The 22,348-nt window shown below is 42.2% G+C and overlaps 1 protein-coding gene across 1 annotated transcript in view; it reads right to left on the reverse strand.

Annotated features, from left to right (window-relative positions):
* Nucleotides 1–3,136: 3,136 nt before the first annotated feature.
* The window catches only part of RNF212B (ring finger protein 212B), a 31,951-nt gene continuing 12,739 nt past the window's right edge, over nt 3,137–22,348 (reverse strand). The window contains exons 4-12 of the mRNA XM_053595517.1: nt 13,015–13,130; nt 12,004–12,064; nt 10,957–10,985; nt 9,448–9,494; nt 9,195–9,237; nt 8,971–9,031; nt 7,905–7,953; nt 3,508–3,547; nt 3,137–3,230 (exon numbers count right to left, since the gene is read on the reverse strand). Coding sequence (XP_053451492.1) covers nt 3,137–3,230; nt 3,508–3,547; nt 7,905–7,953; nt 8,971–9,031; nt 9,195–9,237; nt 9,448–9,494; nt 10,957–10,985; nt 12,004–12,064; nt 13,015–13,130 — 540 coding nt within the window. The remainder of the gene's footprint in view (nt 3,231–3,507; nt 3,548–7,904; nt 7,954–8,970; nt 9,032–9,194; nt 9,238–9,447; nt 9,495–10,956; nt 10,986–12,003; nt 12,065–13,014; nt 13,131–22,348) is intronic.

Here is a 22,348-nt window from a genome sequence, read left to right on the forward strand (position 1 = left end):
TCTCCTTGTTACCATGCCCTTTTCCTTTTCTTGCTTGGATCATAACAGTAGTCCCACAAATTTACAAAATATTATTCCGGGTACCTCTGAAGAAGTAAACTTGATTTTACCTAGTTCAGCAGTATGTCCACCAAAAACACATATTCCACTGAAAATACTTCATTGTAGAACTAATGGGAATGTCAGTGTGTCCACACTGATTTTATCCTTGCCAACATCTCTCAGTTTAAAGCCCTTCACTGGCTTAGCGCCTGTAGCTCAAGCGGCTAAGGCCCCAGCCTTATACACCAGAGCTGGCGGGTTCAAATCCAGCCCGGGCCTGCCAAACAGCAATGACAACTACAACCAAAAAATATCCAGGCATTGTGGCGGGCGCCTAAAGTCCCAGCTACTTGGGAGGCTGAGGCAGGAGAATTGCTTAAGCCTAGGAGTTGGAGGTTGCTGTGAGCTGTGACGCCAGAGCACTCTACCCAGGGTGACAGCTGAGGCTCTGTCTCAAAAACAAAACAAAAAAAAAGCCCTTCACTGCCATATATCTTAATTTTAAAACTTCAAAGTAGGAAACTAATCTGACAGTAGGATAGAATCTTTTTTTTTTTTTTTTGTAGAGACAGAGTCTCACTTTATGGCCCTCGGTAGACTGTCGTGGCATTACACAGCTCATAGCAACCTTCAACTCCTGGGCTTAGGTGATTCTCTTGCCTTAGCCTCCTGAGTAGCTGGGACTACAGGCGCCCGCCACAACGCCCGGCTATTTTTTGGTTGTAGTTTGGCCGGGGCCGGGTTTGAACCCACCACCCTCGGCATATGGGGCTGGCGCCCTACCCAATGAGCCATAGGTGCCGGCCCCAGGATAGAATCTTTGAAATTGAGACTATTCTGGGAAAACTGTGACCAAATAGTTACTACAGTTGAAACTCATGTCATTCTTCACTGGTTATGTGCCACCATCCCAATGAGACCAGAATGAAGCATTTGATATGCAGGCCTAACTGCATGAGTTTTTACGCATAAAGTAAGCCAGGCTCACCTGCAGGACTGGTAGCTGGAAACCAGGAGGACTCTCTAGTGTAGCTCTGCTGTCCCTCTGACCTGATGGATAGAATGGAATCGTGAAAGATAACTTACTTGAGCAGTTTCTTAGCAGTGTTATTTATGGATTAGGGTAACTAGGTAAGTTCTTAATCAAAGGAATTCTACTCAAAAGGGAAAAAATTCTAGCTAAGCAATTTAAGAGGAGGGTTATAAAGTCCATTCTTTTCCTGTGAGGATGGGGTCCTGGTAAAGAGGTTTGAGATTTGAGTTTAAGTAGAAAGATAGACAATATAAAGATTTAGGTGAGCTATGGAAGATGGCAGCCCCTTATTAAGAGCACTGGCAGTCAAAGTACTTCTGTTGAAAAAGATGAGGAGAAGAAAGGATATTTGTTTTATAATCCTTAGAACTGAGCTCCCAAAATATTCAACATACAAATCAAAAAAAGCCAGTTCTGCCAGGCACAGTGGCCCAGACCTGTAATCCCAGCACTTGGGAGGCCGAGGTGGGTAGATCACTTGAGCTCACAAGTTCAAGACCAGCCTGAGCAAGAGCGAGACCCCATCTCTAAAAATAGCCAGGTGTGGTGGGAGCCTATAGTCCCAGCTACTTGGGAGGCTGAGGCAAGAGAATCACTTGAGCCCAAGAGTTTGAGGTTGCTGTGAGCTAAGACTCCACAGCACTCTACCATGGGTGACCAAATAATACTCTGTCTCAAAAAAACAAAACAAAACAAAAAAAGCCAGTTCACCAAGCTGAGCAATATAGCAAGATCCCATCTCTAAAAACATAAGCCAGAGATGGGTGATCCTGTAGTCCCAGCTACTTGGGAGGCTGAGGAAGAAGGACTGCTTAAGCCCAGGAATTTGAGTTACCATTACACTCTATCATGAACAAGAGAGCGAAACCCTGCCTCAAAAAAGGCCCGTTTAATACTATAGGCCAACCTTGGCGAAATAGTAGGACTCAACTGATAGCACAATGAGTGCAATCCAGACAAAATTCAGAACTTCCCTTCACTGTGAAGGAAATCAAATGACTCTTAAAGAATATTAAAGAGCCAGGTTCATTGGGTAGCTGGATTTAAGAGAGACAAAAAAAGTAATTGTTTCATATTTTAGAAGGAAAGAGGGAGTGAGAGAGGCACTCCAGTTTAATGATAAGATTATTCCCTGCAACATCAGATTTGTTGACATTTATTTGCTGTCACTGATTTTATTGCTGAACCAAAATGTTTTATAAAATTTGATGGTTTAAAAAAAAGAATATTGGCGGCGCCTGTGGCTCAAGGAGTAGGGCGCCGGTCCCACATGCCGGAGGTGGCGGGTTCAAACCCAGCCCCGGCCAAAAACCACAAAAAAAAATAAAATAAAATAAAAGAATATTGAAGAGCCAAATTGGAGATAATGTTCTTTAAGGGGCACACCAACTTCTTGTCTGTCACCTTGAAAATCTTCTTTAGGCTAGGCATGGTGGCACATAAATGTACAATCCCAGCACTTTGGGGGGCCAGGGCTGAAGGATTGCTTGAGGCCAGGAATTTGAAAACAGCCTGGGTAACATAGTAAGACCCTGTCTGTTTTTTTTTTTTTTAGACAGAATCTCACTTTGTAGCCCTCGGTAGAGTGCCAGGGCATCACAGCTCACAGGAAGCTCCAGATCTTGGGCTTAGCAGATTCTCTTGCCTCAGCCTCCCGAGTAACTGGGACTACAGGTGCCCGCCACAATGCCTGGCTATTTTTTTGTTGCCAGTTTGGCCGGGGCCAGGTTCGAACCCACCACCCTCAGTATATGGGGCTGGCGCCCTACTCACTGAGCCACAGGCACCACCCAAGACCCTGTCTTTACAAAAAAAATTCACCAGATGTGGTCCCACCTATTGCCTGTAGTCCCACCTATTTGAGAGGTGGAGGTAGGAGGATCACTTGAACCCAGGAGTTTGAGGCTGCAGTGAGCTATGAATTGCACCACTGTGCTCCAGCCTGGGTAACAGAACGAGACCCTGTCTCTTTTAAAAAAAAAAAAGAAAGAAAGAAAAAATTTTCATTTTAATATATGTGTCAATGGTCGAAGTTCCACTCCTTTAGGAATGTTACTTAACTTACCAGAATTGTTGGGAGTAAAGGATTATGTGGCCTGGATTTAGGGATGTTCTGAAAGAAAAAATTCCCTGTCCAAGGGAGACAGATGAAGAACTAAGGAGGGGAAATAAAAGCATCAGCAAAGAAAAGGAAAGGGAAAGGTAAATAACATATGAAGGAACTATACATTTAAGCCAGAAAGGGGGGGAAAATCCCCTTCTTACACCTGAAAATAATACGGATGTATATTAAACACAGTGCTATTCATCCTTCTCTTTTTTTTTTACAAGGCAGATTATAAACTTCAGGAATAGAGGCCAGGGAGAAGTAACTCCAGGCCTATTGGCAGTGTGGAAAGATCCTAAGAGAAAGGACACAGAGGGTTACTCACCTATAAGATAAGCTGTGAGTTGAAGCTGGTGAAGGGGTTTCTGAAAAGCATAAAAATGAACTTATGAAATGGAAAAGAGATTCCGGTATACTGGGGCCAAGAGCAAAGGAAGTGGGGATCAAAGATGTTTACTGTGTATATTAGGCTTGGAAACTAATGGCTAACAAATCACCTAGAAGTATTTTTAAAAGGTGTTTTCCTCTCCTTTTCATGAGTCTATGGAGCAGTAGCCATCACGATCTAGATCATCATGTGCTCTAATGATCTGTGCCTTGGCTTCCCCTCTACAATGGAGATTACCAGAAAGAATACATATAGACAAAGAGTCATTAAAGTAGCTAGAGGTGACGTCAGCAAAAAAATAGCCAAAATCTCCAAAAATTTTCTCCTCCATAAAAGCAACCAGAAAATGGGCAAAATGGTCAGAATCAATTTTTTCAGAACACTAGAAATTAATGAAGCACTTGTAGCAATGTAGAGGATATTTATTCAATACAGAGAAAAATAACAGAAAAGGGGGGTAAGGATGTTTATTCAAGAAAAATAGCAAACTTTATGGCATTTTCACTTTCCCTATTCCCATTTCTCCTTCTCCAGCTCCATGGTAGTCTTGAAAACCAACAGGCCACACTCTGGCAGTCACTGGAGTGGAATGGGGTTTGAGTTCCTTCAAAGTATCATTCTCAGAAAATTGTCATTATTTGACCTTTCTGCAGGTTCCTTGAAAGACCTCATTTTCAAGACTGTCATAATTTGATATGACTTGGAACTCACCAGGTTCCAAGGACTTGGAGCTCAGAGCTCAGTAAGTGCTGAAAAACCTTTTCCCCAGGAATGTATGTTGAAAACAGTTAGAAGCACTTGTTTGGCCTAAGGAAATAAATATCAGTCAGCACAAACAATAGGCTAACTAAAAATCATAAAACCTATATAGAAAACAAATACCAAAATAGTAGAAGTTCTTTTTTTTTTTTTTTTTTTGTTTGTTTGTTTTGTATTTTTTTCAGTTCTTGGCTGTGGTTGGCTTTGAACCCACCGCCTCCAGCATATGGGGCCAGCGCCCTACCCTTTTGAGCCACAGGTGCTGCCCAATAGTAGAAGTTCTTATGTGTAATTACGTTAAATGTAAAGAGATTAACTGCTCCTATTAAAAGGCAGAATCTGGCAGAATGGATGAAAAAACAGGTCCAACTGGGGTGGTGCCTGTGGCTCAGTGAGTAGGGCGCCGGCCCCATATACCGAGGGTGGCGAAACCCAGCCCCGGCCGAACTGCAACCAAAAAATAGACGGGCGTTGTGGCGGGCGCCTGTTGTCCCAGCTGCTCCGGAGGCTGAGGCAGGAGAATCGCGGAAGCCCAAGAGCTGGAGGTTGCTGTGAGTCCTGTGACGTCATGGCACTCTACCAAGGGCGGTAAAGTGAGATTCTGTCTCTACAAAAAAAAAAAAAATAGCTAGGTGTTGTGATGGGGGCAGGGGCTTGTAGTCTCAGCTACTATGGAGGCTGAGACAAGAGAATAGCTTGAGCCCAAGAGTTTGAGGTTGCTGTGAGCACTCTACTGAGGGCAACAAAGTGCGACTCTGTCTCAAAAAAAAAAAAAAGAAAAGAAGAAACAAGTCCATCTATACAGTATCTATAAAAGACTCACTTTGAGAGGACTGTCTGGAAAGTATCCAGCCATGTATGTCTCTATTTTTCATACACGTAGTGGTGACTGGATTATTTCTGGACAGCCCTAGACATGTAGATTCAAAGATGTATATAGGTTGAAAGGATGGAAAAAGATATTCCATACAAATGAACAAAAGAATGGCTATATTAGTCTCCACCAAAATAGACTTTAAAATAAAATTGTTCCTAGAGATAAAGAAGATAAAAGGGTCAATCCATCAAGAAGATATAATGCTTACATATGCAACTAACAACAGACTCCCTAAAACGCACGAAGCAAAAACTTACAAAATTGAGATAAATGAGACAATTTAACAATAACAGTTAAACAATAATAAACAGCACAGGCTCGGCACCTGTAGCTTAAGCGTCTAAGGCGCCAGCCACATACATCAGAGCTGCCAGGTTCAAATCCAGCCCAGGCCTGCCAAAACAACAATGACAACTACAACCAAACAATAGCCGGTCGTTACGGCAGGTGCCTGTAGTCCCATCTATTTGGGAGGCTGAGGCAAGAGAATTGCTTAAGCCCAGGAGTTGGAAGTTGCTGTGAGCTGTGATACCATAGCACACTACCCACAGCAACAGCTTGAGGCTCTGTCTCAAAATAAATAAATAAATAAACAGCACAAATAGAACAGAAAATCAGCAAGGAAACAGAACTTGACACATGCCAATTGCACATTATATACCAATTAAACTTTTTTTTTGAGACAGAGACTCACTCACTTTGTCACCCTTGGTAAAGTACCGTTGCATCACAGCTCACAGCAACCTCAAACTCTTAGGCTCAAGCAATTCTCCTGCCTCAGCCTCCCAAGTAGCTGGGACTACAGGCACCTGCCACAGTGCCTGGCTATTTTTAGAGGTGGGGTCTCACTCTTGCTCAGGCTGGTCTCGAACCTGTGAGCTCAAGCAATCTACCTGCCTCGGCCTCCCAGAGTGCTAGGATTACTGACGTGAGCCACGACGCCCAGCCTAAACTTAACAGATTCTATAGAATGCTCCACCCAACAAGAGCAGAATATATATTCTTTCCAAGTATACATGGAGCATTCTTCAGGATAGACCATATATTTAGCTATAACGTTAAAATTTGTGTGTTCAACCACATGAAATAGAATTCAAAATGAATAACAGGGCTGAGCGCAGTGGCTTATGCTTGTAATTCCAGCACTTTGGAAGGCTGAGGCAGGAGGATCACCTGTGGCCAAGAGTTTGACACCTCAGCAACACAGCAAGACACCATGTCTACAAAATTTTTTTCAAAAAATAACAGGAGGAAATTTGAAAAATTCACAAATATGTGGATATTAAACCACATACTGCTAAATAACTAAGGGGTCTAAAAAAATCAAACAAGACATTAGAAAATACTTTGTGATGAATAAAAACAAAACATAACAGATCTTAAAGAACACAGTGAAAGCAATGCTAGAGTGAAATTTATGATTGGGAATGCCTATAGTAAAAAAGATCTCTAATCAGTAATCTAATCTTTACCTTAAGAAACTAGAAAGAGAACTAAACCGAAAACATCCAGAATAAAGAAAAGAAATTGAACCAGAAATAAACGAAATAAGGAATAGAAAAACAATAAAGAGAATCAACATAACTAAAAGTTGCTTCTTTGAAATGGCTAACCAAGAAAAAAAAAAGAGAAAAGCCTCAATCAAATTACTAAAATTAGAAACGAAAGAGGGAACATTTGCCAACCCAATAGAAATAAATTGAGTAGGCTGGGTGCAGTGGCTAATCCTAGCACTCTGGGAGGCCAAGGCGGGAGGATAGCTGAGTTCATGAGTTCGATACCATCCTGAGCAAAAGCCAGACCCCCTCTCTACTAAAATTAGAAAAACTGAAGATAATCTCTTAAGCCCAAGAGTTGGAGGTTGCTGTGACCTGTAATATCGCCACGGCACTCTATCCAGCGCGACAGCTTGAGACTCTGTCTCAAAGAAAAAAAAAAGGAAAGAAAGAAATTGAGTAGAACTACATTTTTTCAAAGAGATGAATGTGGAAGAATTGGAAGAAGACTATTTGGTGAATTTAAAAATGAGAAATTTGGCAGCACCCACAGCTCAGTGGGTAGGGTGCCAGCCACATACACCGAGGCTGGCGGGTTCGAACCCAGCCCGAGCCGGCTAAAACAACGACAACTGCAACAACAACAACAACAAAAGAATAGCCAGGTGTTGTGGCAGGTGCCTGTAGTCCCAGCTACTTGGGAGGCTGAGGCAAGAGAATCGCTTAAGCCCAAGAGTTTGAGGTTGCTGTGAGCTGTGACACCATGGCACTCTACCCAGGGCAACAGCTTGAGACTTTGTCTCAAAAAAAAAAAAAAAAAAAAGAGAAATTTGAAAAACTTCAAATTTGCCTTCTTCTGAAAGAGAAATCTCTGATAGGTATTTTCTAGGGACTGGATAATGCCCTTGAAAATACTAACAACAGCAGTAGTTCTAAGAGGATATAGATAAAAAAGTGAGTAGAACCAAAATATTTTTATGTTTAATACACAGTGAAGAACTCAAGATACTTGAGACTAACAATCAGCATCAACTAACTTCTACTGCCATCTTGTGGCAATTTTAAAAATCCAAGTCAATTTTATTTTACTCAAAAGTTACCCTCCATCTTCTGACCAGAGATTTTCAAGGCACAGAAAGCCAGAAATCTGATGGTCTCTGCACAGAATTTGTTGATTTCTAGCATCTTTTCTCCCGTCTCACCAGTGTAAGAGTCTCTGGGAGTGTTCCTTCCCTGCAAGCTTCTGCCTCCCTGATGGACAAATAATAAATAACAATTAATAAGTATACCCTTTTTCTCTGGCTTCCCTATTTCCTGCTATTTCTCTATATCTAGACATTCAAGCATATATTGTTCTCTCAGAGTGGACATAGTAGTCTAAGAAGGACCCATACTTTACTACTTCCAAAATGAACATGATAGATACCATTAATTTAGTCCTTAAACACTTCTATTATCACCCCTATTTATTCCCTGTTTCAGCTTCTCACATCAAGTCTCCATTGCTAGAAGAAAATAGGGTCCAGCATAGCATCAGATAATTTATGCCAAAACCAATATAAATTGGAGATTCTTGACTTAAATCTTTGTATTCATTTAACATTATATAACTCAATCTGGAAAGAAAAGAAGGCCAGGCATGGTGGCTCATGCCTAGGAGGCCAAGGCCGGTGAATTGCCTGAGCTCACGGGTTTAAGACCAGCCTGAGCCAGAGCAAGACTTTGATTCTAGAAATAGCTGGACGTTGTGGCAGGTGCCTGTAGTCCCAGCTACTTGAGAGGCTGAGGCGAGAGAATCGCTTGAGCTCAAGAGTAAGCTATGATGCCAGCACTCAACCTAGGGCAACAAAGTGAGACTCTGTCTAAAAAAAAAAAAAAAAAGGGAAGGAAGGGAGGGAGAGAAGGAAGAAGGAAGAGAAGGGAAGGGGAGGAGAGGAGAGGTGGTAGGGGGAGGGAGGGAAGGAAGGAAGGAAGGAAGGAAAGAAAGAAAGAGGAAGAGAGAGGAAGGAAGGAGGGGTGAGACTCTGTCTAAAAAAAAAAGGGAAGGAAGGGAGAGAGAGAGGGAAGAAGGAAGAGAAGGGAAGGGGACGGAAGGGCAGGGGAGGGGAGGAAGGAAAGAAAGAGAGAGGAAGGAAGGAGGGAAGGAAGGAGGGAAGGAGGGAGGGAGGGAAGGAGGGAGGGAAGGAAGGAAGGGAGGAAGGGAGGGAGGGAAGGAGGGAAGGAGGGAGGGAAGGAAGGAAGGAGGGAAGGAGGGAAGGAATTACTTACTTGTCCCAAGTTACCAAAGCCAGTCATTCTGTAAGGAATAGACTCTGCTGGGGAGGCTCGACTGTACAGTGAGACAAACAGACAAAAAGGCAAGAAACCTGTTGTTAAACTTTCACATAGACCTATAGTCTCTTTAGTCCCAGTCAGAGCCATATCTAGACCTTTCTTTCATCTTCCAACTTTTGCCAACAGCTTTAATGTTGCTACATAGGCTTTCTACTCACCTGACCACTTGGCTGCTACACTGAGAACTGGGTCGTGGGGTGACTGAAAGAAAATAAAGTGCATAATAAAAAGTTGCTATCATTGGCTGCCTTGTCTAGCCAATCTGTTGTGAGTGGTAATCTGGTTGTCTGATGTTTTCATGTCATACATAAAATTAGGAAAATCATAATATGGTTTCTGAGAAGAAACCATCTTTCAGATGGGGGAAAGGATATTCTTTTCACAGATAGTTGGGTAAAAAATATTTCCTACCTGACTGTGATGGGGAAGTAATGCCCACTGGTCGAGGTGTGGTTGACCTGCAAGGAAAAAAAAAAAAAAGGCAGCTCTAATCTCACTACACAGAAGTGCCACTTTAAAGGATCAGGGCCAGACACAATAGCTCACACCTATAATCCTAGCACTCAGGGAGGCTGAGGTGGGTGGATTGCCTGAGCTTAGGGGTTCAAGACTAGCCTGAGCAAGAGTGAGACCTCGTCTCTACTAAGAATAGAAAAAAACTAGCTGGGCGTTGTGGCAGATGCCTGTAGTCTCAGCTACTTGGGAGGCTGAGGCAAGGGGATTGCTTGAGCCCAAGAGTTTGAGGTTGGTGTGAGCTATGACACCACAGAACTCTATCCAGGGCAACAGAAAAAGACTCTGTCTCAAGAAAAAAAAAAGATGGGTGGCACCCATAGCTCAGTGGGTAGGGCACCAGCCACATACACCAAGGCTGGCAGGTTCAAACCCAGCCTAGACTAGCTAAAATCAACAATGACAACTGCAACCAAAAATGGCCGGGCACTGTGGCTGGCGCCTGTGGTCCCAGCTAATTGGGAGGCTGAGGCAAGAGAATCGCTTAAGCCCAAGAGTTTGAGGTTGCTGTGAGCTGTGACGTTACTGCACTCAACCAAAGGCAACATAGCGAGACTCTGTTTCAAAAAAAGAAAAAATAAATAAAGGATCAACCAAATCATTGTAGAAAGAACAGCTTTAACTAGCTTACGCTTATGTACTTTATAGATATCACCTAAAATATGGAAATAAGTTTTGTATGTGAGACTTTGCTTTCCAACCTCCCAACCTCTATTTCTCTATTGTCTATCATAGACGTTTTGAAATACTTCTTTCCTCCTTCCTTTGGTGCCATACCAAGTACTCTCAACCTTATATCTATCCACCCATTCATACATTTCCTCCTCTCATCCACCCATCCAATTTATTTAGTGCCCATATGTTCTAGATCCTGAGATTACAATGACAACTAGAATAACTGAGAAGCTCACAGGCTGGTGGGAGAGACAAAAAGAAAAAAGAGCAATGTTTAAGTATGTTATAATGGGGTATAAGAAGTACAGAAGTATGAAAGAACACTACATAAAGAACATAACCTCTTTGAGTGCAGAGTCCATATCTCTTTATTCCACCAGTATAATGCTGATATAAAGAATATTCAACAGCTGGTAGAACACAGTCCTCACTAATCAGAACTAGTGCTGTACACCAAGCACCTAACAGTGCCTTAGAAGCAGTAGGCACTTAATATTTATTGAAAGAATGAACAGATTATCTAACTCTGCCTAATTCAAATGACTTGAGTTGAAATTTGAAGGATGAGCAGTATTTCAAAAGATGACAGTCCAGGGTGAGCATGAGTAACATTTTCTCAGAGAAGCGAAAGATAAATTCATCAATCATTTTGTCCATCCCTGAGCCCAGACAACCAGGAGTCAAGAAAAACTTTTCAGGGGTGAGGCTAGTATGGGAGCTAATAAAACTGACCTGCTTCCTTGGTACCAACTTGGAGATTGCTGTAGGCGGGGGGGGAAAAAAAAAAAAAACAGGAGTGAAGGAAATTGCAAATCAAGGATTCAAATCAATGAATCTCAGTTTTACTTATTAGATAACTAAACTGGTTATGATTGTTAAGATTCTCAGTAGGAGAAAAAATAGCAGTAGTGTTTCCTTAGGAAATTAGGTTTAAGGAGATAAAATTTCTGTTCCTCTTCATAAAAGCACAACGGGAATCCTTCATAATTTACAACTTATATTTGTGGGGAAATATGAAGTCTCTGGGGAAAAAAAAGAAAATAACATGATTATAATGTGTTAGAACAGTTACAGGAGTGGGATCAATAAGAAAATCATATAAATATATAGAACATTCTTCTCTCTTTTTTTTTTGAGATAGAGTCTCATTATGTCGCCCTCGGTAGTGTCGTGGCATCACAGCTCACAGCAACCTCAAACTCTTGGGCTTAAGCGATTCTCTTACCTCAGCCTCCCAAATAGCTGGGACTATAGGCACCCACCACAATGCCTGGCTATTTTTGTTGTTATTGTTGTTGCAGTTGTCATTGTTGTCCAGCTGGCCCAGGCAGGTTCAAACCCGCCAGCCTCAGTGTATATGGCTGGTGCCATAACCACTGTGCTATGGCACTGAGCCTAGAACATTCTTAGGAAGGAACAAAATGTTTAAGAAATGGGAGTTTGAGGGAAATGAAGAGTGCTGAGGTGTCTTGGGTTTTTAGAGGAGAAATCTGAAGCTATAACAAATATCTCTTTTACACTTATCAAAGGGTTTCCTAAATGGTATGTCATGATTCACTGAAGTTTGAGAATGGGGTAAAATGTGCTAAATATTGATTCTTCAGCCCTCCAAGGTTTTCTGTGGCCTCATCCATTTACTATAGTGGGCTTGTTATATAAATATTATCAGTTTCTACATGTGCCATGATGTGAAAAAGGAAACACTATTTTATATAGTAAACTAGATAGATGGGAAGAGTCGGAGAGAAAATAATAGTAAGGAAAATATATTCCATTCACCTTTAGGATGGCTAGAAATTTCTTCAGTTCTCCATTCTCCTTCCTTAAGACTGACAACTCTCTAGGCAAAAGATAGAAACAAGCAGCTGAAGCAGGTCAATGGGCTAAAATATCCTGATTATTATTATCAACATTAAAGTTTAAGAGATGCTGTACAAGGTATTTCTATCAGGGATCTAATGATTCAAGGAAACAATGGCAGAATTTTGATGTTGACAATAATCAGATGGACAAAATAAAGTCATTTGGTATGATTTCAGAGGAGTTTGCAAATAATTACATTTCCTTCAACCCCTACACACACCCCTCCTGAGCTGCTGATGTCTCAAATTTTTCACCAAAAATTGCATCTTTTAGCTTAATATTTCTGAAATATAGCCTCCCAGAGGTGACATTTTTAATGTTATCTCATCTTTTATTTTTATCAGAGTGAATCACCTGTATCTGATTTCTCAAAAGAAGTAGTTTTTTTTTTTGTTTTGTTTTTGTGGTTTTTGGCCGGGGCTAGGTTTGAACCCGCCACCTCTGGCATATGGGACCGGCGTCCTACTCCTTGAGCCACAGGCGCCACCCGAAGAAGTAGTTTTCGATACAAGGAAGTATAAGAGAGAGCAGAGGTGTCCAACCTGTGGGCAGATTATTTGAGGTTTGTTTTGCTTATCTTTGGTGTTGGATATTGTGAAAATTATGCATGAACCTTTTTTTGCTCGTCAGTCTCTGTTAGTGTTTGTGTATTTAATGTGTGGTCCAAGACAACTCTTCTTTTTCCAATGTGCAAGAAAAAAAAAGATTGGACACCCCTGTAAGTGAGGAGGGCCTCCTGAGGGAAGAAAGAGAAAAATAACATGGAAATTGAGGGGACCAAAAATTAAAAAATTGGTGATCTGATTTTCCCAAGACAAACAAATACTCATGGAATAATTTTCAGGCTTTGAAACCACAAGGAAATAAGGACTACAGCTGCTCTGAAAGAATAAAAAAAGCTATCTGGAGATTTGATTTGTCACTTACTTGTTCTGGCTGACGAGGGTTTGCTGTGCCTCCTGCATGGCTGCTTCTAACTTTGTAATTCTATGTTTATAAAAGGCAATGAGGAGATCTGTTTGTTTCTTCTGGAAACTCCACACCTACTAAGGAAAAACAGGTCTTTGACCTACACTTCCATACAATTCTATTCCCCTCACTTCTGGCAACAAAGGGAAATCTAACAATCTATACTTTATTAGTGCTCATTTTCTTCTGGAGTATCTGACCTAACTAATAACTCCCCCAAAACTACAGAGCTCAGCATTAGGGAAAGCTGAAACTTTTCATTTCTAGGACACTGGCTTTCATCCTGGCTATAATCTTTTATCCTGGGCAAGAAGACTGATATTGAAAAAAACTATTTCTCAAGCTTAGAATTGGTTCTAACCAGTCAACTATTAGTTTGGATTCTGCTTCTACATTCCTAGCTGTAACAGAGTGACCAATTTACTTTCCCTAAAAATACACAGTCACTTGCGGTCTGTATGCTGCTACAATAAAGGGCAAAGAGCCATAGAAAGAAATTACCTATTCCTGAATTTTATTTCTGTGCATGCACACATAATTTTATTTTTTGCCTCACTTTATCATTTGCTATACTAATGTGCCCATCATGGGATTACTGAATCATAACAAAAGTTAATATTTAGAAAGTATTTTAGCTTTGTCAGGTTGTATTTTTGAGTACACAGCAATATTTATGTCTCATCTGCTTCTTCTCTGTTCAGACTATAAACTGAACCTTTTGTCTAGGGTCCTTCCCTAGATTTTGATATTCTTCTCATAAACTTTTTGTTCTCACCTAATTTGCAAATTGCTTTAGTCACCTTACTACATAATTGTACTTAAGAGTTTATATTGTCTTTAGTCTCTTTTCTACTTGAAGGCAAACTAGTTCTTGATAGATAAGAATTTATTATAGTCTACTTTATTTCTCCATAAAAGCATTTTTAGAATTTATTGTAGTCTACTTTATTTCTCCTTTAAAAAACAAAAAAGAGAGAGAGATGAGGTCTCTGTATTGCCAGGCTGTTCTTACAACTTCTAACTGGAGGAGGATCCTCAAGTGATCCTCTGCCTCAGCCTCCCAAGTAGCTGGGACTATAAGTAGGAGCCACTGTACTGGGCAGCTGCTATTTTTAACAAAAGCAAAACATGTCTATTTTAGAAAATTTGAATAGCACAGAAGTAAAATAAAGTCACTCAGAATTCTGAGCATTACCTAAAATGGTGGGTCTGGGTGAGGTGCAATAAGTATTAGGTCATAAAATATGAAATGTCGAATTTCAAATGAAAAGTTCAGTTCATTATATCTCAAATAAGAAGCAGTACAATTAATCAAAATATGAACCTAAACTATCAACACAGTTTTTCTCATTTTTTATTTTTTTTGATACAGAGGATACAGAGTCTCATTCTATTTCCCAGGTTAGAGCACCATGGCAACAGCCAGTCTAGCTCGTAGCAACCTCAAACTCTAGGGCTCAAACCTCTTGCCTCAACCTCATGAGTAGCTGAGACTACAGGCAAGTGCCACCATGCCTGAATAAATTTCTTTTTCTTTTCTTTTTTTTTTGAGACAGTTTCACTTTGTTGTCCTTGGTAGAGTGCTGTTGCATCACAGCTCACAGCAACCTCAAACTTTTGGGCTTAAGTGATCCTCTTCCCTCAGCCTCCTGAGTACTGGGACTACAGGCTCCCACCACAATGCCCAACTATTGTTTTTTTTTTTTTATAGTTTTGTTGTTGTTTTTTTTTTTTTGAGACAAAGTCTCACTATTCCGCCCTCGATGGAGTGCCGTAGCATCACAGCTCACAGCAACCTCAAACTCTTGGGCTTAAGCAATTCTCTTTTTTTTTTTTTTTTTTGGTTTTTGGCCAGGGCTGGGTTTGAACCCACCACCTCTGGCATATGGGACCGGCGCCCTACTCCTTGAGCCACAGGCGCCGCCCGGCTTAAGCAATTCTCTTGCCTCAGCCTCCCAAGTAGCTGGGACTACAGGTGCCCACCACAACACCTGGCTAGTTTTTTGTTGCAGTTGTTTAGCTGGCCTGGGCCAGGTTCAAACCCGTCACCCTCGGTGTATGTGACTGGTGCTGTAACCACTGTGTTATGGGCACCGAGCCTGTCCAGCTATTTTTTAGAAACAGGTTCTCACTCTAGCCCAGGTTGGTCTCAAACTCCTGAGATCAGTCAATCCACCAGCCTCAGTTTCTGAGAGTGCTAAGATTACAGACATGAACCACTGCGCCCGGCCCTGGTTAATTTTTCTATGGGACGACAGGTTAGTGCCACCAGGCCTGGCTAACACAGGGTGGACATAAAGTTCATGTGCAATTTAAAATAGTTTAACATAGTAAATTGCACGTGAACTTTATGTCCACCCTGTATTTCTATTTTTGGTACAAAAGGGGTCTCACTCTTGCTCAGGGTGTTCCCAAACTCCTGAGCTCAAGCAATCCTCCTGCCTTAGAATGCTAGGATTACAGGTGTTGAGCATCTTAAGAAGAGCTTGTTCATGCAAGCAGCACTGGAGAGTGAGCAGCTATGAAATTGCCAAAGGCATTTTCCATAGCTTATTGAGAATTGAATATTTTTGCTTACAAGAAGTGGTCCAAAACCTGGAAGAAATTTTAGTCGGTTGGTGCAAGTTCTGGTGAATTCAGCGGATGACAGAGAGTTTCCAAGTCTAGCTTCTATAATTTGAGCAGTGTTGTTTGTGGAACATATCGAGCATTGCCTTGCAAGAGGATTGGCCTGTCTCTATTAACCAGTCTCGGCTACTTAATCACAAGCATCTTCATCATTTCATTCCAACTGCTTGCAATAGACATCTGCTTTAATCAATTCACTGGGTTTCACGAAACTGTAGTGGATAATACTAGCACTGGACCACCAAACTAACACCATTAGCTTTTTTTGAATGAATATTTGGTTTTGGCACTTCATCTTTATCCAACCATTGTGGCAAACACTTGTGATTCTCAAAAAGAAACTTTTTTTTTTTTTTTGAGACAGAGCCTCAAGCTGTCTCCCCGGATGGAGTGCCATGGCATCACAGCTCATAGCAACCTCCAACTCCTGAGCTCAAGCAAGTCTTCTGCCTCTGCCTCCCAAGTAGCTGGGACTACAGGTGCCTGCCACAATGCCTGGCTACTTTTTGGTTGCAGCCGTCATTGTTGTTTGGCGGGCCCGGGCTGGATTCGAACCTGCCGGCTCAGGTATATGTGGCCGACACCTTAGCCACTTGAGCCACAGGCGCTGAGCCTCAAGAAACCATTTTTTATCATATGAAATAATATAGTGTAGTAGGTTCCCCTTTAAGTTGTGACAGCAAAGAAAGGCAAACTTTGAGACAATTTTTCTTCTGAGGCTCATTTAATTCAAGTAGAACCCATCTATCCAGCTTCTGTACTTTGCTGGTTTGTTTCAAAGGGTCTAATATTGCTGGAATAGTAACATCAAGGCTTGCTGCAAATTCACATGTAGGTTGGGATGGAGTCGCATCCACTATAGCTTTCAGCTCGTCATTATCCACTTTGGTTTCAGGTTGCCCACGTGGCTCATTTTTAAGATTAAAATCACGAAAATGGAACTTCTCAAACCAATGACATACTATGCATTCCTTAGCCATACCCTTCCCAAGCACTTCATTGGTATTTCGAGCTATCTGTGCTGTATTGGTTCCATAATGGATCTCATATTCAAAAATAACACAATTTTTTGACTTATCCATATTTTCCCAAAAATTGCTCTTTAAAAAATCAGAAACATGGCTCGGCGCCCGTAACTCAATGGTTAGGGCGCCGGCCACATGCACTGGGGCTGGTGGGTGAACCTGGCCAGGACATACTAAACAACAACGACAACTGCAACAACAACAAAAAATAGCCAGGCGTTATGGTGGGTGCCTGTAGTCCCAGCTACTGTGAGGCTGAGGCAAGAGAATCGCTTAAGCCTAAGGTTTGAGGTTGCTGTGAACTGTGACACCATAGCACTCTACTGCGGGTGACATAGTGAGACTCTGTCTCAAAAAAAAATAAAAAAGATAATCACAAGCCAAACAGGTGTTTGAAAAAATAAGGATGTATCTTCACAATAAAAATAAAACAAGTGTCAAAGTGATATGCTAGAGATAACAACTGTCAAACTTAGTACTTAAAGAAATCGGACATTTCATACTTAATGACCTAAATAGATGTAATAAATGGCCAAAACACACTATCCCAAACATCCTACCTTTGGAATTATTCTGCAGTGAAATTATTATGCAGTGTCAGGCAAGCATCAGGAAAACACACATTCTACCCTTGACCAGTTATTTCTCCCTTCGATATCATCAAAGATCATATGTGCACACAGAATGGACCCCACTGTGGAATACCAGGGAACCAAAGCAACTCTGAAAAAGAATAAAATTGAAGGCTTAAAACTACATCATTTCAAGGCCAGGCACAGTGGCTCACACCTGTAAGCCTAGCACTCTGGGAGGCTGAGGTGGATGTATTGCCTGAGCTCACGGGTTCAAAACCAGCCTGAGCCAGAAAGAAACCCTGTCTCTAAAAATAACCAGGTGTTGTGGCGGGCACCTGTAGTCCCAGCTACTTGGGAGACTAAGGCAAGAAAATCACTTGAGCCCAGGAGTTTGAGGTTGCTGTGAGCTGTGATGCCACAGCACTCTACCAAGGGCAATAAAGTGAGAATCTATTTCAAAAAAAAAAAAAAAGGAACATGTTTTTATCTTATATACTGAAGAAAATTTTAAATTTAATTTTAAACTTAATCAAAAGAATATTTTAAAACTTCAGTTCTAGCTGGGTGAGGTGGCTCACGCCTGTGATCCTAGCACTCTGGGAGGCCAAGGCTGGTGGATTGCTTGAGCTCAGGAGTTTGAGACCAGCCCAAGCAAGAGTGAGACTCCCTGCCCCCATCTCTACTAAAAATGAAAAACTCAGGCAAAAAGATCACTTGACCCCAAGAGTTTGAGGATGCTGTGAGCTATGACACCATTGCACTCTACCAAGGGCAACAAAGTAAGACTCTGTCTCAAAACAAACAAAAAAAAATTTTCAGTTCTGGGTGGCGCCTATGGCTCAAAGGGGTAGGGCGCCAGTCCCATATGCTGGAGGTGGCTGGTTCAAACCCAGGCCCAGCCAAAAACCACAAAACGCACCCCCCGCAAAAACAAAAAAAACTTCAGTTCTAAATTAGGTCCAGCAAGAAGCTGGAAAGAGTAAAGGAGAAACCCCTTGAAGATACTGAGAGAGGCAGAGTAGGTACAATAATGGAAGCAAAGCAAAGGTTACTATAAGATACAAGATATTTTAGTCCAATATAGCTTATTAAAAACAAAAGGTTTGGCTCACACCTCTAATCCTAGCATTCTGGGAGGTCAAGGCAAGAGGATGGCTTGAGCTCAGGAGTTCAGTACCAGCCTAAGCAAAAGCAAGATCCTATCTACACCAAAAATAGGATACTATAAAGTAGTCTTGTAGTACCTCCCTCCAAAAAAATTAGGTGGGTGTGGTGGTGCACACCTGTAGTCCCAGGTGTTCAGGATTGCTTAGGCCTGAAGTCTGAGGATGCAGTGAGCTATCATTACGTCACGGCACTCTAACTGGGGTGACATAAAAAATTTTTTTATAAAAGTAACATTTGTGGGCGGCACCTGTGGCTCAAAGGAGTAGGGCGCCAGCCCAATATGCCAGAGATGGCGGGTTCAAACCCAGCCCCAGCCAAAAACTGTAAAAAAAAAAAAAAAAAAGAAAGTAACATTTGTTTTGGAAATGATTATTAGCTGAATGTCTTTTTTGTACAGAGCATTTGTTTAGTTGAAGATTTATTTTCCCATGCAATTTTAATGTTTTGAACATTTTTGTTTTTGTTTTTGTAGAGACAAAGTCTCACTTTACCGCCCTCGATGGAGTGCCATGACATCACAGGACTCATAGCAACCTCCAGCTCTTGGGCTTCAGCGATTCTCTTGCCTCAGCCTCCCAAGTAGCTGGGACTACAGGCGCCCGCCACAATGCCCGGCTATTTTTTTGTTGCAGTTTGGCCGGGGCTGGGTTTGAACCCACCACCCTCGGTACATGGGGCCAGTGCCCTACTCACTGAGCCACAGGCACCGCCCTGTTTTGAACATTTTTAAAGGTGTCACTAAGCTTAGAAATGTATTTTAAAGGTATTGGTAAATTCATTATCTCCCTTTGATCAGTTTGCTTTATCTACCTTTTGTGAAACTGGCTCCCACTTTCCACAATATCTACAGCTCTTAGTGGTTTTTTTTTTTTTGCAGTTTTTGGCCGGGGCTGGGCTTGAACCCGCCACCTCCGGTGTATGGGGCCGGCGCCCTACTCTTTGAGCCACAGGTGCCGCCCGAGCTCTTAGTGTTTTTAAACTATATCTCAGGGTAATCTTTTTCTTTTAGAGTCAGAGTCTCACTTTATCACCCTCGGTAGAGTGCTGTGGCGTCACAGCTCACAGCAACCTCCAACTCCTGGGCTTAGCTGATTCTCTTGCCTCAGCCTACCAAGTAGCTGGGACTACAGTAGCCTGCCACAACGCCCAGCTATTTTTTTTGTTGTTGTTGCAGTTTGGCCAGGGCCGGGCTTGAACCTGCCACCCTCAGTATATGGGGCCGGTGCCCTACCCACTGAACCACACGCACCGCCCTTAGGGTAATGATTTGACTGATAAAAGGAAAATTTTTCTTTAGAAGTATTCCAACTAAGGGCTAAGTGCAGTGGCTCATGCCTGTAATCTTAGCACTCTAGGAGGCTGAAGTGGGAGGATCACTTGAGGACAGGAGTTCAAGGCTAGCCTAAGCAAGAGCAAGACCCCTCTCCCCCATCTCTACCAAATTGGAAAAAATTAGCTGGGCGTGGTGATACATGCATATATTCCCAGCTACTGGGGAGGCTGAGGCAAGAGGATTGGTTGAACCCAGGAGTTTGATGTTGCAGTGAGCTATAATGACACCACTATGCTCTAGCCAGCACAACAGCGAAAGACAATGTATTAAAAAGAAAAAAGTATTCCAACAAAAAAAAAAAAAAAGAGAGAGAGAGAAAGAAAGGAGACTGGGTGCCGTGGCTCGTGCCTGTAATCCTAGAACTCCCTGGGAGGCCAAGGTGAGGGGATTGCTTGAGCTCAGGAGTTCGAGACCAGCCCGAGCAAGAGCGAGACCCCTTCTCTACCAAAAATAGAAAAACTGAGGCAGGAGAATTGCTTGAGCCCAGGAGTTTGAAGTTGCTGTGAGCTATGATGATGCCATGGTACTCTACCCAGGGCGACAAAGTGTGACTGTCTCAAAAGCAAACAAACAAACAAATACAATTTTAGAAAGAGAGAGAAAGGAATAACAGAATTTTTTTTTTTGGCTTTTTTTTTATTTCGTTGCTTATTTTTTATTTCTTTACTTTTTTTTTTGTTGTTGTTGTTGAGACAGGGTCCCACCCTATGCCCCTGAGCAGAGTGCAGTGGGCGTGGTAGCTCACCACAACCTCAGACTCGGGCTGCAGGCACCCCGCTGCCTCAGCCTCCAGAAGCCGCTGGGATTACAGGCGCTGGCCGCGGCGCCCGGCTGGGTTTTTCCATTTTTTTCATGAGTTGGGGTCTCACTGTGGCTCAGGCGAGTCACGAACTCCTCAGCTCAAGCAATTCTCCCTCCTCAGCCTCCCACAGTGCTAGGATTACAGGCGTGAGCCACCGCGCCCAGCAGGAATAACAGAATTTATTTTACAACTTCTAATGAATCAATGATCTCTGCAAAGCTCATCAATGGCTACCATCACACAAAATCAGAGATAGAAGACTATTATGTACCTCTTGATGGATACAACACTGCTATAAAGTAGTTTTGCCATACCTCCCTCCAAATCAAATGATAGTCATTAAGCCTAAATCTACCTATCAGCTTACAGAAAATAGAAGATAGAGGAGCATATTAAATGACTCCGTGGATACAATGAACAATTGTGAATACTGTGAACAACTGTGAATGACTGTGAATGACTCTACCGGGCAAAAGACCATTTTCTTGGCTCAGCGCCTGTAGCTCAGTGGCTGTGGCATCAGCCACGTAGACTGGAGCCAGCTGGTTTAAACCCAGCCCAGGCCTGCCAAACAGTGAGAACTACAACCAAAAAATAGTTGGACGTTGTGGCAGGCACCTGTAGTCCCAGATACTTGTGAGGCTGAGGCAAGAGAAACGCTTTAACCCAGGAGTTCAAGGTTGCTGTGAGCTGTGATACCATAGCACTCTACCAAGGGTGACATAATGAGACTCTGTCTCACACACACACACACACACAAAAGACCATTTTCTTCAACAATAATGAGAAAAGCAATGAAAAGTAACTTATGGCACTCTAGCCCAGGTAACAGAGTGAGACTATAGCTCAAAAAAAAAAAAAAAGTAAAAAAGAAAAGAAACTTCACGCCTGTAGTCCCAGCTGCTCGGGAGGCTGAGGCAAGAGAATCGCGTAAGCCCAAGAGCTAGAGGTTGCTGTGAGTCCTGTGATGTCATGGCATTCTACCAAAGGCGGTAAAGTGAGACTGGGTCTCAAAAAAAAAAAAAGAAAAGAAACTTCAGAGATATAACAACCAACTGAAATATACAGACTTTATTGAAACCCAATTCAAACAAACTTTAAAAATTATGAGACAACTGGGGAAATGTGAATGCCGACTGATTATTTGATAATATTAGGGGAGTATTATTTTAGCACAATGTGATTATATTTAAGAAAAAAGTTCCAGGCTTGGATGCAGCGCAGCTGGGGCTGCAGCTTCAGCTTCCTTGGGGTTCTGCCCCAATACTTATGGTTGCCACAACCTTGGGCCTTCTGGAAGGCGCCCCTCCCCAGGACCGAGATCCGCCGAGGCCTGCCAGAGACAGAGTCTCACTTTACTGCCTTCAGTAGAGTGCCATGACATCACAGAACTCACAGCAACCTCCAGCTCTTGGGCTTCTGCAATTCTCCTGCCTCAGCCTCCCGAGCAGCTGGGACTACAGGCGCCCGCCAGAACGCCCGGCTATTTTTTGGTTGCAGTTCAGCCGGGGCTGGGTTTGAACCCACCACCCTCGGTATATGGGGCCAGCGCCCTACTCACTGAGCCACAGGCGCCACCCACACTCTGTGCTTTTTGAACCAAAGTTCTGGACTTAATATTTGTCCTTGTTAAATGTCATATTATTAGATGTAACCCAATATTCCTTATTTTCTTAGAGCTTCCAAAAAAAAAAAAGAAAAGAAAAAAGTTTCTGTCTTTTAGAGATACAAATTGAAATATTTACAGATTGAAATGATGTAA

This window comes from Nycticebus coucang, chromosome 6 (genome assembly GCF_027406575.1).
Source record: "Nycticebus coucang isolate mNycCou1 chromosome 6, mNycCou1.pri, whole genome shotgun sequence".
NCBI lineage: Eukaryota > Metazoa > Chordata > Mammalia > Primates > Lorisidae > Nycticebus > Nycticebus coucang.